The 20,083-nt window shown below is 36.2% G+C and overlaps 1 protein-coding gene across 1 annotated transcript in view; it reads left to right on the top strand.

The window, feature by feature from the left end:
- The window catches only part of SPATA17 (spermatogenesis associated 17), a gene marked incomplete at both ends in the record, with an annotated part of 85,937 nt that extends 71,223 nt beyond the window's left edge, over positions 1 to 14,714 (top strand). The window contains one exon of the mRNA XM_084202583.1: positions 14,634 to 14,714. Within this exon, the coding sequence (XP_084058709.1) occupies positions 14,634 to 14,714 (81 nt within the window). The remainder of the gene's footprint in view (positions 1 to 14,633) is intronic.
- Between the last annotated feature and the right edge of the window lie 5,369 nt (positions 14,715 to 20,083).

Here is a 20,083-nt window from a genome sequence, read left to right on the forward strand (position 1 = left end):
CTCTTATTATAAGATGCACCCATTTCATTTTCCAGGAAAGCAAATGACAATTCCTACTTCTGACAGTTTACATAATGATCTTTACAGGTGACTTGTGACTGTGACTTATTTACAGAATTACATTTTGTTATGAAGATCAGTTTCAGTGCTCTCACTGGAAAGGTTCTGAGTTGTAGATTGTTTCCATTGAGAAAATCCTTAAGGTCACCACTGTTGGGTTGCTTTTGAAAAATGCTATTCTTGATATACAATTATTAATTATTATCATTTGAACTTTCAAATTATTTTCCTGGTTGTAGAAAGATGGTAAACACTGTGAAGCAAATTAAAACATGCAAAATGTACCCTTGGCTAATGTTCAACTAAATTCAGAAAAGAATCTGTGCATAACTAGAGGGCTGAAAAAACTTTCTCGTGGTTGCTAATGAGTCACAGGGTCTGATTTTGAAGTAATGCTACAAAGCAGTATCTGAGAAGAGTCAAACCATTCAATTATTTGCATAAGAAGAGATACTGTCACCACTAGTCTAATCAAATCCATTCTAGTGGTTATTTGTAAGGGTTTGTGGGCAACTAGTTGAATATTTTATAAAACCTGATTTTCAGTTCTGTAATTTCTCAGCGGGAAAATGCAGTCCCTTGATGATGATCCGAGGCTTTGAAGAATAAATTGATTTGAAGGAGAAAATTAGATGGCACTTATTATACTGTCTAACTAGCAATCCTCTGTCATTTGTCTGTTGGATGATAAATGTCTTGCTTTGCCTACCTTCCTCATTTAATAATGTAACTTGCATCTTAGTGGTATAAAAGAAAACCTTGTGTTTTTAGTAAGAGTTAACTTTAACCAGTATTTCTGTGAATGAGATGTATGTATTTTAAGTTTATAAATAATTCCTATCATGTGGGAATTATTTGCTTAAACATTTTAAAGCATCTTATTTAATCAGAAACACTTTAGAAATAGAGTATCTTGCCCAATTCCTTCAATATGTGCTTTGTGTGCATTGCAGTAGTTTGTGGCACAGCTTGAAATTGCAAAAAAATCATTTAATCTAGAAACAGTAGATACTGGAGTTACACCTAATTTGTTTATATTGGTTTAGGTGTTGACTGTTTGGATATGATTTTGTTTGTCGGAATTCAAAATCCATACACTAAACTGGGAAATCCATGGCCTTGCCTTTTTGTATCAGTTTTGGGTAGACTGTTCAGTATTCTTGGAATTAAGTAGATTTTTTTTATATGTATGTCAAACATAATGTATTTCAACTCAATTCAATTTGCCACAATATTGAATTAAAAAGGCTATATTTTGAAGTCACTTAAAATTCTTTATGGAACTTATCTGCAAAAGCAAGCTACTTATTATTTGATAATACTCACCGAGACCTTCTTTGTGCTTGTTAAATAGAGTTGAAATTAAAGTAACCAAAAGCTTTTCACAATCCTCTGAGAATTACGTGGGCCATACAACTGTTGGAAGATGCAGGTTTGAGAGCTGGTTCTCAGCCCTAGTGTAACTGAGGTACATCCATGGAGCTGGGTGAATTGGCATGAGACAGGTATCTGACCCATAATGAATATGATCAATATGCAAATTCATGCTGTTGGTCCTCAGAACATCCCTTTGGGAGTATGGAGTTGCCGGGACCCCTGCCGGGGGGCTCAGAGACCCTGGCACACAGCCCAGAACACCAGTGGGTTCAATTATGAACCGTGGAGCAAATTGCCACCTTTGCATGAAGATCTAAAAGCCCAGCAACTTGAATAGTAATAATAAATTTATCACAGGGTGTAAATGTAGGTTTTGGGATTTTTAGTATAAAGGTTATGGGGACAAGATGGAGGGACTTGGGCATGTCAAGCCTTTCTTCTTCTTCTTCTCTACCTCCATCTTCAGTGGTGATGTTGGCAATTTTAGACTGGTTTAGAGTAGAAGCTCACTGTCTAACATAGGTGATAGGTATTGGAAAATAATTGTAAACTTGTTACATGTAGTTTTTAGTACATAAAGATAACACCGCCCCGGGGGCAGGCAGAGTGCCTGGAACTGTCCTGCTGAGCGGACCTCGGCAGGATGGGAGAAAAAAATTTATAGATAAGATTTAATAAACAACTCCAAGACCGAGAACTGAAGAGCTTCAACTCATCCTTTGAACGCGTGGGCTGAAACAGCAACTTTTAACACATCTCGGGGTCGCAGGCTCAGTGACATCCGAGACATGCCATTCAGAGAAACAAGAATGTTCTAGGAAAAATGGTGTTACTTATTTTCTCAGAAAAGTAGACTTGTAAAATCTCATATTTAAATGTACATTGCTGATGAGTTTTCAAAATTGAAGTCCAAGATGAGAGACACATATTTTGATGACTTTATTGCAACAGGTTCACATAGGATTGCAGACTGTTGCATCTTGAAATGATGTCTGAATAAGAGATTTTGCTACACTGACTCATTATGATTGTATAGTTTTATAATTTAAATGCTAATAACACCTACAGGTGTTCTAAGATATTATGCCAGGTATGAGCCCAGGTTGAAAGAAAGTCTGTAAGTTTGCAGATTTTTTGTTTGTTTTGATGCTCTCTCCAGAGAGCAAAAGTACATTATTCTCAGAGCAGTAGAACTTCAGTGCATAAATATGGATTTTAGAGTAACCTGCATTCCCTGAATAGGAAAAACCTCAGTAAAAACTTTGTGCAGTTATGTTGGAATGAATGAGACATGTAAAGTAGTACAGACTGCTTGTTGTCTTAATGATTTGATATAAGATTCTACAGCTTCTTTCTTTAAAATTTTTATTATGAATCAATTCTGGACTAATCTGCCCCATTTTAAATCATGGTATGATATCCACTTTGGAATACGCTTCTGTGTTTATTCATGTAATGCAATGAAGAACTGGTTTCAACATGCCCTTTACAAACTCATGTTAAAAGGATGTTCCACCATGATAAGCTGTATTATTTCTTCTCTTACAGTTTTTGTTGATAGTACTTGCAGGGAAAGTGAAAGGCATATCCACATGAGGAGTGTTTTTATGAGTAGGTGATTTGCCATGTGTTAATGTTCTAGAATGAAAGTTATGGAATTATTCAGGACTAAACTTTGCACTTCAAATTCAAACTTCACTTCCATATAAACAACCTTACAAGGTTTGAAGAGTTAATGTATAGAGGTAACCACGCCTGACGTAGAGGGGTAGGGTACAAAGGCTGAAGCACACAGTACCAGTTTCACAACTGTATTGCTTTTGTTTCTCATAATGAGATTATTTGAGAAGGTATTTGCATTCTGATCATGATAATAGAAAGTAATAGTATTCCTGACTTGTAGCTTTGAGACATGGCAGGATTTCTCACCTGTAGTCATATGGAACAATGGCAGCATGTATGATCAGTGCTTGTCATTACCGACCAAACACCCTGCTCTTTTAAATAACTTGTTAGGTGTGAGAACCTTAAACTTAGGGGGGAAAAAAGGAAAAAGAGAAACAATAAAAACATTGCATATTAACAGACTTTGTGCACTAATGCAAAGCTGCTTGATTGAGCAGTGTAGTGTCAACCATGTCTTTCTTCTAATGCTAAAAGTAATGCACATAGACAGAGTGACAATCAGAATACAGCCTCCCATCAGCTGTAATTAATCTTTTAGTTAACAAAGACTAGAAAAGCTTCTCATCAGCCTCTTCTGAAGTCTGAGGCACCCTGTTTTTTGATGTTTGCATTCTGAGTAAAATTGTCCCCACCAGTTCTAACAAATTGAAACACCAGGCTAATTATGGCAGCTAATGAAGTGTGTGGAATGGTCACAGCTTGTCGTGAAACTGTTCCTTCAGCTCAGATTAGAGTTTCATCAATCACTTTTTTAAACTGATCCAGAATTGCTTCTGCCCAGTGCTTGGCATTTTTAATGCTGTTTCTGTAATTGGTTTTTTCCCCAAAGCTTAGGCTATTTTTTGAAATATTACATTCTCAGGACAGGACTTACAAACTCCAGTTTATAAAAAAACATTTCATTATTGCCTCTATCAGCTGATCAAGTGCTAGAAAGCTAATAAAAGAAGCAGAAATATAAAATTTGATATATTGCTTTTAATCCAGCTAAAGGTAGCAATAAAGCATATACACATATATGTATATGAATCATTATTACTGTGGGCTGGATGTACACTGCAATCTCCTGAGACATGGTTTGTGGGCTGGATGGTTCAAATCCCACTGAAAGACCTAAATGAAATGAATGACTTCGTCTTAGCTTATTTCCTAGTGGATTGTGGTCCTTCATATATCACTCAAAGAGTTTGGCATGATTTGTAGTTTTTGCAGATGCCCAAGCCTTTGGCAAAAGGAAGACCAAAATGTGTTGCTATTTAAAGAATTTCCACACTTCAGTTCAAATCTGAAGTCCTCAGAGAAGTATGGGAAACTTTACGGTATAACTTATATTGCTACTACACTGTCAATGAATAAATTAGCATATAAAACATTGTAAAACTTCCCAGTTCCTCTTCATTTGTAAGATATAATCATACTCAGCTATACATTGAAAGTTCTGTATAGACATTAAAGGCGTAGATGTTTAAGTCTTGGGCTAAATTCTTTCCGCAGTGTGGCCAGCAGAGTGTTGAATCTAGTTCAGAAATTATCCAGCTGAAAAATGAAACTAACTTTTGCTTATGCAAAAGACCACAACCACAGACTATCACTGCACAAGTTGTTGCATTTAATATATATATAACATGTATTCATATCAGAACCAATGCAGCATGGTTTTAGATTTTGAATTGCTCAGCAATTTTTTTTTAAATTTGTGCTAATAAGTGTAATCCATATATTTTTTTCTGAAGAATGTGGAATCTGTAACAATGTTTGGCTATAAATACCAGCTGTTCTTCTCCCCCAAGCTTTTAATCAACAAGTTTGTCAGAACTAACTTCATGCCAATGCCAAGACAAATCTCTGGCACCTGAGTGAGTAATCACTGTAGCTGATGCTATTCCTGAACTGTATCAAAGAACTGGTGGATTTACACAGAGGAAAAAGTGCCACTGAAAACATGACACATAAAGAAGATATGTTATCATATTTGAGTAAATACAGACAGAAAAAATAGTAATAGGTGTTAGTATAAAAGCTTTTGTTTTCATTTTATTGATTAATGAGAGCATTTGTAAACACTGGATTGAAGATGAGTAGTTTCTCTAGTGTTAGCACATCTGCAAACTAAGATGCCTGCAAAATGAGGAAATATTTGTGTTTGATCATTTCTGTCTCTTCTGAAGGTAGCTTGTATCTCTGGAGGAGGAAAGCTGGTTTTCTCTTTAGCTTTCATCAGTGCTAGGACACACTGCTGACTCATGTTTAGCTAGCTGCCCACAAGGACCGGCACCTCCTCTTCTGCAGAGCTGCTGCCCAGCCTGTCAGCCTCCAGCCTGCTTTCCTCTAGGATGAGTCTGTGCCAGGTGTATTTGTCCATCCTGTGTTTTGTAAGGTTCTGTCAGGCCATTCCTCCAGCCTCCATCACTTGGAGTGACAGCCCTCCAGTGTCCCCATGGTACCCATTACTTTGGTGTGATCCAGGTACCTGAAGAGAATGCATTCCATCTCCACCTCCAGGTCACTGAGGGAGATATTAAGATAGGCCCCAAGAGAGCACCTGAGGAAATATGTTGGTACCCAAGTTCCAGTGGATGAGAAGCCATTCATTGCTACCCTTTGAACCTGAGACTCCAGGCAGGTATTACATCTATTAGACTGCACATCTAGACTGTAATTTACCAGCTTGGTTTAAAGGATTCTCTGGGAGATTGTGTTGAAAGCCTTATTAAAGCTCAGCCAGACAGCATCATCCACTGTTCTCCTTTGATCTGCATATCTAGTAATTTCATCACAGAAAACAATCAGGTTAGAAAATATCATCCAGAACCATGTGAAACCAGATGAAATCTAACTGAAGTACTGGTTTTGCAGCATATCAGAAGCCAAATAAGATAAAAAATACTTTCACTCGAGGATTTCAACTCAGAATTTTTCCTCCTTAACTCCTGGTGGCATGATTTTGGCAAGTTACAGAGAGTTGCAACTTGATCTTGGCAGGTTAAATATTTTCTGGCTTTAGTTTAGCAGGTTAAAAGTGGGTCTGAGTTTTTCTTGGCAGTGAGCACTTGGCACTGGCTTATTTTCAGCTGGAAAGAGAATGTGGTAGTTGAACAGATTAGACAATGAAGGGGGCAGCTTACAAATGGCCTAAGTCAAGATGTTTGTCCCAAAGTGCAGTAGTTTCTAATGCAAGTCCTGGTGCTAGTGGAGTGTGTGTGATGGACAGGACAAGAAGCTGGTTTAAAAATACTGTTGTAAAATATGTCCTTTACTCTTTTCCATCAGATGCTTTTTAAGTCTGTGGGCTTTTTTGTACACAGGAATATGTGCTAGGCTCCACCTCAGATTTAATAACTTTGTTAAAGGCCTATATATTTCTCATTAGAGTGTTTTTGTTCTTGACAATGTTATTTATAAATCTTAAATATATTAAGATAAAGTTGTACTCCCCTCTTCAGAGATATTTTGTTAAGAGGGAGATATTTGCATGACAAATAAACACCTCTTGGGATTCTGAATACTTACTGAACTATTTCAACTGCACATTTGTTTTTTAGCCCAGATTCAGTAAAGTTCAAGGGTATCCAAGTATGAAATAGCTTGCAGAGAAATTCACATTGGTTTCTTAATTTAATTTACTTGTGAAAAAAGGCTACATAGTGAAAAATAGAGTATTATCTTTGGCAATTTTGGTTCATATATAGACATTCAGAATAGAATTTGGGTGATGTTGTTTCATAACTTTGCCTAAAGTATGGTGGAGCATGCACTGTAACTTTGTGCAGGAAACTATACTTGTAATGCTAATAGTGACTCTGAACAGGTCTCAAAGTGCCTGGAAAGTGTCTACATCAAGGTGACTTCTTCTTCTGTAGGTTAGCTCTATACACTTAAAGAAATTAATTATCTGAACAGTTATTTATAAGGGAGACTGCATTTCTTTCTAAAGCATTGCAAAGCTATTCCATGTTTGAGAGGAAGGACCAGACAGCGCCTTGGCTTGCAGATCATTAATAAATGGAATAAATGAACGTAGAGGGTACAGCTGGGAATTCCACCCTTCCTTCCCCTTGGGCAACTGCAGTGTACTAAGTAATGTAACAAATGCAAATTTGGACCACAAATCTTCATTGCCGGTTATATTACACGTGACAAAAAGGACAGCCTAGTTTCAGATCCCAGGTTAATTTTACAGAGACAATACTTACAGGAAAAAATAATTACTGGACCACATCCTTCCCCTTTTTTTCCTTTGTCCTTCCTTGCACAAAACTTCCATCGAAACCCAGAGATAATTTGCTTGTGAGAAAGGACACTGGACATTAGAGGTTGACACATTTGTAATCCTTAACGAACATGGCTATCACATAATATCTTACTTTAGGAATAGTTGTGCTTTCCTTGTACAGTGGCTCAAACTATTGCATTTTGAAGAGCATTATTTTCTGTCATGTCATAGCTTAATTTGTGCAGCTATGAAAGGGGATACACTTTTGTTCCTTTCTCCAAATGGCTTCTAACCATGCAGGAGCTAAAACAGGCTCTTTTAAAGCCAAGAACATCCTCTCCTACCTTGCACAGATGAGGACAAGAAGTTTTAGAGCTTGATTGTCAGTTGCCTCCAACTATCTCCAAAGCACAAATTAGCACAATTTAGCTGCAGAGCAATGAAAGGAAACTTCAGTGAGCACAGATGAGTAGCAGAACACGCCTTTCTCCAATGCTCCAGAAAGGAAGGAATGGAGTTATAATTTCCATGTTTGGCTGTCCCAAGAGAGCACACTTGGCTGTGCTGCTTGTACTTGACACATCACACAGAAAGTATCTAAATCTATGTGATTATCAAGTCAGTGGTTTTTCAAACTCATGAGCCATCGTTAGAAATCTTTCACAATTTCTAGCAAGCACTGTTTGAGTTTGGCTTCCTCATTTTTAATTCATAAAAAATAAAACATGTAAGAGTCAGAGACAGTTATAAATATCCATGAAAAATTAAGTGTAAAAATAATGTAATGTTTGTTACATAAATTAAGTAGCAATTAGCGTTTTCTCTTTCTATTTGGAAGATAGGATATTAAAATAGTGTTGTTAAATTTCCTACTGTGAACATAATTTCCTGATTCTTTTTACAACACATTATCATAATGTCAATAAAAGACTAAAACTAACAAATAGAAAGAAACTTGCCTGATGTAAGCATAACACAGAAGGTTATAAAGTTGCCTTTTATGATGGCTATACAATATCATTTTATTTTAAGATCTAATAGCAAGTTGATTCAAAGGGTAAGACTTACAAAGTCATTAAAGCAAGTAGAAAATTGCCTTTTACCATAGTCACCCAGTCTTTTTAAATCAAAGAGTTTTATTGTTGGTGGTGATGTTTGCATTTGCAGGAGGTAATTAGGGAATGAGTTAGGCATCACACTCAGAGCCCTCAAGCTTGTCAACAAGAACCATAAAACTTCACTTGAAAAAAAGAAAAGTCAGTTTAGAAGACAAATTGCAGAAACTAGAGGGAAACAGGATCATAACGTTTTGAGTGAGTTTGACCTCTACATTGTCTATCCACAATATGGAAAAACTCATGTATGCTTCCATGAAAACTTTATTGCTCCCACCAGAAAGAACAAAATGTAGAGATTTTCATACTGGTAGCAGTAGTAGACAGTTGAAGGAGGAGGCAGAGGTTAGTTCCTCCTTCTTCTCCTTTGCATCATGTTGGTAAGCTGAATAGGGAAAGGTGCAATTCTACTCCCTCCATCACAGCAGTGGTCACTTATCAGCTGTGGGGCAGGGAGCTCTGATGAGACACACTTTTCCCTGGGAGTCAATACCTCTGTGCTGACACAATGAGATCCTGCCCCTAAGGCATCATCCAGGCTTTTGTTATTATCTCTTATATGAAGGCACTGGTTGACCCAATTGGTTGACACATTAGCTTTTCAATTTTATGGCCTCAAGTCATGGAAGACCTCTTCCTAGATTTTGGGTTTTTTTCTCCACAGCAGAAAGTAAAATTGGCAGTCTGTGCCCACCAGCCACAGAAAGTTATGCCAAAACAACTGTGTCCTGAACTTTATGGCTAATTAGCTGTTTGAGCTGTGCCCAAGAAATAGGTTCTGTTGCCCATGGGAAGTAGTGTGAAGCTGTTATTAATGTCCCAGCTCATATCTCTTAGTAAGTCTTATGAGCAGTGCTGCTTAAAGAGACTAAATGTACAACAGGGATTTAAAAATTATAGTACCCCTTTCACTGACTGAAATATTGTAAACTTGTTACAGTGGGGCCAGGATTGGTGTCAATGTGCTTTGTGTGAAAAGTGCAATAGAAGCATTAGTATTTGACAGCCCTGGTTGAAATAAGTGAAATTAATGGAGCTCTTTTCATATACGACAAGGCCATGGCACCCCTTTCATGCTGCTTACAGACAGAAAAAAGTCAATACTTTTTTATTACTTGATGCTGACCTACATTTTGCACTACAAGTGCCAGGCCCACTAATTGGTTTCAGTTGTGAGAAAAGTTTGCCCCAAAGAAACACTGGAGCAGATAAATCAATCTTTTTTAGGGTAGCTTAGTGGGTTTTGAGTACTTGAAATGACATTTGTGTTGTATTGACAGAATGGGTTGTTACACTCATTTTGTCATGTCAGAAGGCCCTGTACTAGTTGGAAGTATTGTTAACCAGTATTGATAAATTTGCTGAGAATAAAAGTTAGCTGGATCAACATTTTACTTGTCTAACAGCTTGCTGTTTCTGGTTTGCTTCCTTGTTAGAGACCTTTGTGGCTATTACCAGGTCAGAAGACTTACTACAACAGCTCAAATGAAAACTTTAATTTTACTATTACAAGCATTAAGATCATAGGAAACTCTTAAATATGACCACTTAATGTTTAACAGGTGGGGTTGTGGATGAGAGCTGAGCAGTGACACTTGGCACTTGCCTGCTTTCCAAAGGAGCTGTGCACATGAGATGTCTCCCACTTTGTGGGAAAGCAGTATTGCTCAGTGGCTTACCCTACACTAAGAACATTCCTGCTGCAGGGACATTTGTACAGAATTTCCCACTGCATCCTCTAAGGTCTTGGTGTGTACCTGTGGATATTAGTTTCAAAGTATTGTTTCCTGGTTTTACTACTCAGTAGCATGAAGATGGAATTATTATTCCAGCAGCTGTGCTCATTTTTCAGTTATTCCTTCTGCCATTAATTCCTAACAGAATTTACATTCAGAATAGGTATTCCATAAAGAGAAGAACAGAAGAGGCCTAATGTCTCTAAAAGAGCAACAGATACAATTCCAGCACTACAAAAAAGTTTTTTCTCAGATGCAAACTTTTCATAGATTGGTTTCCCTTTTACACAGCACATGGTGCCATGCTTGACAAAATGCATGTATACACTGTCTTTAGTATTTTTTGATTGACTCAGAAGAGGAATCACTGCTCTGAATATCTGCTGTTGATGGAATGCTTTATATTTCAGAGAATGCTTTTCATTATACAATTTATATTTGAAACTTCTGCACAAGTTGCTTCTTCTAACCTGTGAAGGAAATCTATATTTGTACAGCCTAATACAAATTTAGTCTCAATTCATGCAACCAAATCTTTACTTATTCAGCAAACACGAGTTTTGTCATTACAGAGAAAGGAAAGGCTAGCCTATCCTGTAAATCAGATAATGTGAATTTGTTGTATGCTTATTTTTCCAAGTTTACCACATAATCATTTTTCAGAATTATTATGGACTTGAGAGATATGTAAAATTACCCTGAAGTGTGTATGCAGGAGCTGACAATAAATGGTAATAATAGTGCTCTCTGGCCTTGGAATCTGAGGGTCAATATGCTCCTGCTGTTTGTCTGTTCTTGCTTTGGTCTGAGGCAAACAGACTTCTACTTTGGACTTTCTATTTCCTTAAATTTCCAAGAAGATACTCAATGGTAATTCCTATCTCATTTTTAACTGCATTTTTAAATCGCAGGATATTGTACAGTACTATCAAAATTGTTTGGAAAGAAACACTGTTTGTTTCTAGAATATCAGAGAAGTCATTTTCAAGGGCCTCCAAACCAAGCTCTACAAGGTCTTGTTCATTTGCCAGCATTTGTACATGATCTGTATTTATGTAAGTCTGCATTGTCAGATGAAAAATGTCTTTGGAATTTGCTTTAATAACATTCCAAATATAGACTATGTAACCATTTGGCAAGTCTAATCTATGACATCAGAGTGCTGATTGAGACAAATCTTTGGTGGCTTTATGCCACCTTTTCTGACTCCATTGTTTTGAACTGATGAGCTCACAAGCTCAAGTATATAATATATTGAAAGGGTCCATAGGTCTTGTGAAGCTCTGTCAGTTGAACTTGAGTCACTTACAATTCACTAGAGTGAAAAGAGTCAAAGCTGGACAAGTTTAAAAAGGAAGAGTTATACCAACTTTGTTTGGGAATTTCAAAGTAGCTCTCAGTGCTGAGAATTACAGGTCTCTGATGCTGAGAGTTGTATGGTATGATTTAAGAATGCATTGTGGAAAAAATCCATAAAGCTCAGCTCCATGCTCCTGTGGTCCCAAGAGTGCAAAACGATAGACCGAGCTCACCAATATATGTGAATTCATATTTGTAAGTCTATGCATTCCAGCTACCAACAGAGAGGAACTGATGGTAAAAATAATTTTGAAGAAGCCTGTTTTTCTCACCTCACAACCTATGTTCTTCAAAAGGATTATTTACATAACTTCCTAACTTCTATGCTATGTACCAAACAGCCTAAATTCAAGATGATTCCCATCAGAATCAATGACCAGTGCATCACTATGCTTGTCTTCTTGTTTTGAGTGGTCATTTCACCATCATATTAGATGGATGTGAGAACCTGGCCTCCAATTCCTTTCTCTTTGTGCTGTGAGGTAGATCTTGCAAGGCCAGGTGGTGTTTTCAGGCCTTACTTTATCCCTCTGTTGAAATCTGTATAAAATCTTCATCTTCAAAGATAGAAAAAATAGAAACATGAACTGTTTCCCAAAAAGATATTTATATTTTATATGCATGCTATGCAATTATTACCTAGTATACATCCTAAACTTCTTTAATTAATGTAACTCTAAAGCCAGGAATGCTTTTATTTATCCATCAGACTTTGTAATGTTTCCTAAATGTGGTCAAATATAACTGCTGTCGTCATAATCAGAGCCAGTTGTTTAAATGCTCAGTTGTGAGTATCTAGTGGAATAGTTTTAAATAACAAGATAAACACTACAGCTGCCAAACCAAAGTAATCTTACACTGAGGGGGCGTGTGGCACAAAAATTTTCCTCTTTGTCATTTTGATTTGAGTTTGAAGCTGGACCTGGGATTAGTTCCAGCTCAAAAACACTGTTCACTTCAAAGGCTCCTAAATCGTCCCAAGGAGCTAATTTTGGCAGCCAATTGTTTTTGTTTGGCCAGGAATCCTAATAGCAAAAGCCGTCTGCTCCAGCAAATAAAGATCTCTGCAACACTCAGCTTTCCCATTCCTGATTTTATCCTGATAGGGGGCTGCACAGGTTTCATTGGTTTCCCTGTCTCACCCAAAGTTCACCACTTGCTAAACTGTTCACGATTTGTTAAGCTACGTGTAACTGTCCTGCATGTAAATTAATGAGATACTTTCTGATTTAAAAATAATAGATACCATGTTCTGCTCTGAATTACTGCTTAATCCTAAATTATTGCTGGATTATCTGATTGCTTTCTCAGCAACTAGAGCTGGTTTGTTGATTTTTCCATTCCTATGAACAGAATTAGTCTGGTTAATTTACTGAATTAAATATAACTAACTTTGCTTTCGAAGGAAACCATTTGCAGTTGTGTTGGAGATACCATAATATTTATTATAATAATTATATGGACAAAGTTTCCTATGGTAAGAAGGTGCTTGTGATGCTGAACAGATGCTGAAAATTAGAATATTGTGCCATTCTAAAAGTTTAATATCAAAATATGGCAATAGGCTGTTTCTGTTGAATAAGAAATTTGCCAGTGCAAGGCATAGAGAAACATTAAAAAGTAAATCTTGTGAATCATTTAGGAATGGGGTAGTACTCACTTTCACACCACACACCAATTATTTAATTTTGAATGTATGTCTACCTTGCTATTTTAAGATTTATGCACAAGAAATCTAGAGGAATCATAGTAAACAAATTTAAGTATGAGATGTAAGAAATGATATTGTCTCAGTTTGGCAAAGTGCAATGCAGATGAAAGGCAGGTGGGCCCTGTTAGTGTTGGCATGATGCTTACTCAACATCAGAGGTGCTCTGTTGATAGAGGTACAGCTGACATGTGCTCTGTGAAGTAGCTAAATCCAAATTGTCCAGGGAATGATAATTCTGTTTCATGTCCTTAAAAAAAAAAAAAAATTCTCTTTTAAAGATGAAATGAAACTTTTCAGATTGGGAAATGTGTTGAAAAGATAAAACTTTTCTCTTTCTTTAACTCATGGCCTCAGACATTCCATGAAGATGTTTCAATTTCCTCCACTTTTACAGAGCTACCTGTTGGCATTAGAAAACCATACAAAGCATTCGGAGCAACTTCTTAAAAATGAATCATCAGATTCTAGAAAGCTGAGAGTTCATTTGTGGCATGTTAGTTTCTAAAAGTAAAAACCATTTTAAACCAAAACAAGTATTTTCTGTTGTTATACTATCCTCAGTTCTTAAGGTTCAAGGAAATAATTTTATTAAGAAGGTTTTAAAACCTTGATCTTAAATAGCATGGGCTTGCTAATCATTTACCATGAGTATTTATTACTAAGTAGACAAATCAAAATATGGTTTACAACACTTTGTTTTGCTTTCTTGTTTGTTGGCTGAATTGATGTTGTACTCTTAAGGCACAGCTTCACTTGTGTTTCCCTTATTCAATTTAGATTTTTAAGCATTTGCACTTAAAAAATTGAATGTAATAAGCAAGAAATTTACCTTGGGAACAAACATGTTCAGGAATCACCCTGCTTCTCCTAATAAATTTCTTGCCACTACTGCTTAATTAATACATATTAATTTAAAAAAATTTCTTATGGAGCTGTTTTAATACCTCTACTTCAATGTTAACCAGGGTAGAAAAGTTTAAATATAGCAAGACTATTGTGCTTTCTTTAATCTGCCTGGTTTTTGGGGAGGAGAATAAACTGTTGTATACCATGATTTGCAAAATATCATTCTAGGGCAGGAAATTACTGCAGTTCTTCTAGTTGCTGAGAGTTTGAAATACATATTTGCTTTCAATTAAATCCAATCTTTTGCTCCTCTTCAAGGAAATATTCATATAATGTAGAAATGTATGTTTAATATTCACTATTTTGCATAATGTAGAAATGTATATTTAATATTCACTATTTTGCATAATTTGTGTTCTATCTATACAACAAAATGTAACTAGAAGACAATATTTAGAACTCTAAAATACTTTAAAAAAAAGCCAAACCCATTTAAGCCTAACATAATTTTTTTTCTCTCTTTTCTTTAGGACTTTGAAACAATCTTTTCATCAATTGCTCTCTTTGAAAAGTTTGGAAAAACTTACTCCAGCACTGGGCAAATAGTGTAAGTGTCCTGGAGACTAAAAACCATAAGCCACATGAAAAGTAGTCAATAAATGTATTTCAGCAAATACACAGCAGTATGTTGACTAAATGTGCCATAAAATGCTCTTTCTGTGATGTATACTGTGTCTGAAATAGTTTTAATTGATTTTGCTTGAAATTTAGGTAATATAGCTTCCAAGATTTATCAAAAATGAATTTTTTAAAAAAAGTATTATTTTAAAGTAATAATTTCTGAAAAAGCTGTATTTTATTTAGTATGAATAATTTAGAATGCAAAATCAGAGTAATCAAGTAAAATAGAATCACATTTATTTATTACACATTTGTAAGTGAGGTTAACACTAAAAAAAGGAAAAAAGTGTAAATTTTTTTTTTCTCCTCACAACTAGAAATGTATCTGGTTCATCACTATTGTTCATCATCTTCAGTGTTAGGTATCCTTGACTGATGCGTGATTTCAGAAGTGCAGGATAGGCATTAAATGGAACATAACATATTTTAAATCCTGTTAGCATTTCTGTGGGTGAAAGAACTTCACTTTTGAAAAAAATAAAGTTCTGATAACATATATACCTTATTGCTAGGTCAGTTTTTCTATTTCCATTTAATTTTTATCAGTACCTGTGCATTAACTCCTAGTCCCATATGCTGTGAGTACAAAATCATGGGATACTTGGTCTGAAGAACACATTTGATCACACAAAACTTATGTTTGTTTCCTCTGTTCATTAGCAAACAGTCCTGCAAAAAGACCCCATCCACTTCAAAAGGCTCAAAGAATTCAGCATCACAGGAAGATAGCATATCTAAAGATCAATTACAAGCTGATTCTTAAAATCATGTGAGTGGATTTTTACAGGAATTTTATGCTGAATTTTCTATGATACCATATTTGCCTTTCATATCATTTGATTGTATTTGAATCAAATATTGATTGTTTATCTGTTACTCAGTGGTAGGCTTTTCAGTCCTATTTTTTTAATGTGATTCTTACGGCCTCTATAAATGTGAAGAAAACTTCAATGTCTGCTTGTATGAATGCTTTCTGAACCTGGTCTAGTGGAAGGTATGCCTGCTCATGGCATGGACGTTGGATCTGGATGGTCTTAAAGGTCCCTTGCAACCCCAGCCATTCTCTGATTCCATAAGCTAGGAGTCACAAATTTCTTTTCTATAGGTTTTCACCTGTCAGACTATGTGAAAAAGTTTTACTGCTACCACACACCAGAGTAAAAGCCCTTCCAATTCCATTCCAGCAGGTTGCAAGAACAGGCACTGTGCTGTACTGGTATTACATTTTGCAGTTTGTTATTCTCAAGGTTTAAAAGGTTTATTTCTGTTATGAGAAATTAAGTCTGGAAAGCAGGAAGCAGCAACCCCAGTGGCTGAGTTTCCAAGATAAGATTTAATCTTATCCAATGTATCAGAGTGCTTTAGTTGTTCCTGGAAGGGATTGAACATGAGACACTTGTGCAAAACTGTTGATGAATAAAGATGGCACAGTAATTTTTATATGTGAGAGCTATCTATTTGATTGCTTCAGCTTTAAGGTACTTCATCACAGTAATTCACTCTGTGTTGCCTCTTTAACTTCATACCACAGTTTCCCATCAGTCCGATTAGAAATGGCAATGCCTTTATCAGATTAATCTTTCTTTCTCTTTCTTCCTTTCAGTGTCTCTGCCCCCAGGACAAAGCACAGCCTCCCATGCAGCCTGTACGGCAGGGTGGTAGTGCTCATGGCTGAGGGGCCGGAGCACAGAGGGAGGGTAAACCCAACACTTCCAATGGGAATTGTTTGATACATACACACCTTTCCTCCTCTTGCCAAAAATAAACCCCAAACTTTTCTGTTTCTAAGCAAATAACCAGAAATGTTCTTACACAAAATGGGGTCTGTTTGCTTTATTAGACAAATAAACATCCACAAAGTGAGGTTTGGATTTTGGGTGTCTTTTTCAAATTTCATTTCACAGGAAATCCAATATTCTTTATCTGGAGTTCAAACAGAATTTATGTCATTATTTATGGGGATATAGAATCCAAACTATTTTGTGTAGCCACTGTATAATCCCAGAGTCCTTTTACTTGTCATTAAGTACATCAAGCACTTATATACATTTACACAAACCATTTGATAATTATTCTAGAGGGACCATTTTTTTTTTTCTGCTGCCTTGCTTAAATCAAAATGTTTGCATGTGGCAAGCTTACAGTTTCAACTAAAGCCCATTAAAGCTGAAATTTTGATATTTCTATTCACTGTGGTAATATAATGAACAAGACAGGAAGAATTTTGATGTAACCAACTGTCAGTAAAAATACTGATTGTGTAAGAGGTTTTACTTTACTCCTGTATAACTTTCTTCCTGAGATAGTTTACCCTTCTGTTTTAACTATCAAATTGCTTTTTCTAGTATATTTGACTATTATATTTTTAACATTTTATGTACTCTGGGTTTTCCTAATTCAAATTGTTGTTTTATAGCATGCTATGTGTTTCAGAGAAGACATTTCTGCCTTATAAGAGATGTTAATATCTATTCTCACTGACAAAATCTTAATGTACAGAATGGCACCAGGAAATAAAGCACCAGGAAATGAGCTGAGCACTCTGAAAATTTGTAAAGGACTCCTGGACCTCTAAGAGTCTACAAGACTTGTAGCCTCTTAGGAATGTAGTTGGCTATGATATTTAGCAAAATTCACACAGTGGTACATAAAAATCAAAAAGAATCGCTGTGATGGTAGGGAAAATAGACAAATATCAGTCTTCAGAAAAAGAAGACTGTATTGAATGTATTTCAGTTAATTGCAGTTGAACAAATGTGAATAGTTAAACATCCATAGTCAAACTATAGCAAAGGACCTGATTGCTGTTCTCTGCAATGATAAAATATTGACTTCAGCATGCAGCAAGACAAGAATGTTCCTTGGTTTTCAGCAGCAGAAAAGTAGTTTTTATAATTTGAACTGATTTAGTTCACGTGAACAGAAGAGAAATAAAATGTTCTTTGGATTTTTCCTACTGCATGTCTGCAAAGGCTTAATAAGACCTTTAGAAAACAGCCCATACTGGGAAGAGGCCATCCTACCAGCTCCCTACCATCTCATGATATCTCTTAGATATGGTCTCTTAGATATTTTTGTCTTACATACAAAAAGCCTGGAGCATAATGCTTTGATGTCCCTTATATCTGAGCAATTTTTACAGACCACAGATCTTGAGAGAGTCAAATAATAATGCTATTTGGTTTGTATCAGATGCGCTGTCCTACATTCCAGGTACTAAGCATTCAAAGCCTCTTTGCACCTCCTTGCTAATGACCAGTGAATGATCTTTGGATTCAACCACCTGTGCGAATGGCAGCCCTCATAGAAGGATGAAAGCAAAGTCATTTAGAGGGAACAGTTATGTGCAAAAACTGGCTTACAACCTGTATCATCCTGAGAAGCTTCAGGTATATTAGGAAATGTCTGGTAATATCTATTCTTACCAAAAATATTTTCTATTGCTTGGTGGGTTGAAGATCCTTCAGTGTTGCTGCCCATTAGTTTTTTTCACTGCTACATAGCTGATGTTGAAAACACAGCAAAATCTCTTAATTTAGGCAATTTAAGGACTGCCTTCTGGGCTGATCCAAGATGTTAACACTTGTCAGGGAAAACATTTAGCTTGCAATGCCCTCTAGAGGCAGATTTGCCGTAGCAGTGGTGGTGCCTGCAGACTTGCTCTTCGTTTTTCTATTTTTTTAATTTTTTTTTTTTTTTTCAGTTAGCCACATGTCACATTTCTATAGGAGCAAAGATCCAAGTGATCTACATGGCTCACTCTAGACTTGTACTACAGATGCTTCCAACTGAGATGGGGCCATATTTAAACTGCAAAGCAACATGGTGATGCTTGCAAACAATAATGGATTTTTATACATCATTGCTTGACATTGTATAACACTCTGAAAATATCCAAATTAAAAATATTTCTGACAGATTATTGTAATTGCAGAGGATGTGTTTGCCACATGCCTTCCATAAATCTGTGTTGCTCAGTTTAATGAATTTAGAAGCTCTGCTTAGTTGAATGAGGTTCTCTGTCTTTTCCTAGCAGCCATGGGCTGTACATGGAATAGCAAAGGCTGAAAAGCAAAGGAGGAGCATAATTGCTTAATATCAAAATCTGGATTGTCCCATACTAAAACAGAAACACTGCAACTACAAGGGAGTCACACCCATGTAATCTGAAACAGAATTTGAGCCTTGAAGCTTTTATTTGTCTTCATTCATAAAAGATTTTTTGGGATGAATTTTCCTTCACTGGTTGGCAAAGCTTTCTGGTAGGCCTGGAAAAATGTCAGCAAAGAGTCTCAGGCAATGCTGGCTTGGCTTCATATTCTTCCATCTTTTAATAGTTCAGCTCATTAATGAGAAAATCATCTGGCTGCTGGCACAATCAGATGCAGTCACTTATCAGTACATTGAGTTCAGTTTATAGTACTCCGATTCATATTCATGATCAGAGGATGCAGTGGAGCAATTCATTTGTGCACTGCTGCATTAAGCAATCACTGCCAAAATGTGACATATTGAGAGTTTGCATTAAACTGCTTCCTTTGAGCATCTTTGAGTAAAGGAAATCCCAAGTGCAGAAATCTGTTGAGATAAATCACTCAGCCACTTCAAGAAAAATGCCAAGATTCCATGTAGACAACATTTAGTTAAAAAAAAATGCATTTACTGGTGCTATTGTACATATGACATGGCCACATTCTCAAATGCAATTTTAGATTATTTTACAGCTAATAACATGTACAAACTAGATCAGAATTACCCCAAACTAAACACTGTTTCTTACAATTAATTTATTTTTGCTGTCTAATGAAAATTATGGTTCTTGTTTTGGCTGAAGATACTCAGCAATCTCAAAACCCCAACCTTTTGCATTCTGTATGTCATGGTACGAATAAGGGGTACTTGCAGTCTGGACATGCTCACAATGACTCAGTTTTTATGAAGGGACAGTGCTTATAAATTTGAGAGAGATACATCTTGTGTAGTGTTGTGAGAAGAAGGTGAGGCCAAGTTTAGTCACCTTTTCATTTATTCAAAGTTTGTAGCATGCTATAGTGGTGATTCCTCATCCACATGCTTCACTTGATTCCATTAGATAATTTTCTACTGTCAACTTCTATTAACTTTTCTTCAGATTTAAAAAGTCTGAGCTACTCGGTGGTAAGAAAGAGAGCTAGAGAGAGAGAAAGAAAAAGCGAGAGAGAAAAAAAGGAAAAAAAAGAAAGAAAAGAAAACAAGCTGTGATCACTCATGCATAGCAAAACAGGAGCTAAATTTCTTTTGAATGTGCCCTTAATGTAGT

This window comes from Fringilla coelebs (assembly GCF_963513975.1).
Source record: "Fringilla coelebs genome assembly, chromosome: 3".
NCBI classification, from domain to species: domain Eukaryota; kingdom Metazoa; phylum Chordata; class Aves; order Passeriformes; family Fringillidae; genus Fringilla; species Fringilla coelebs.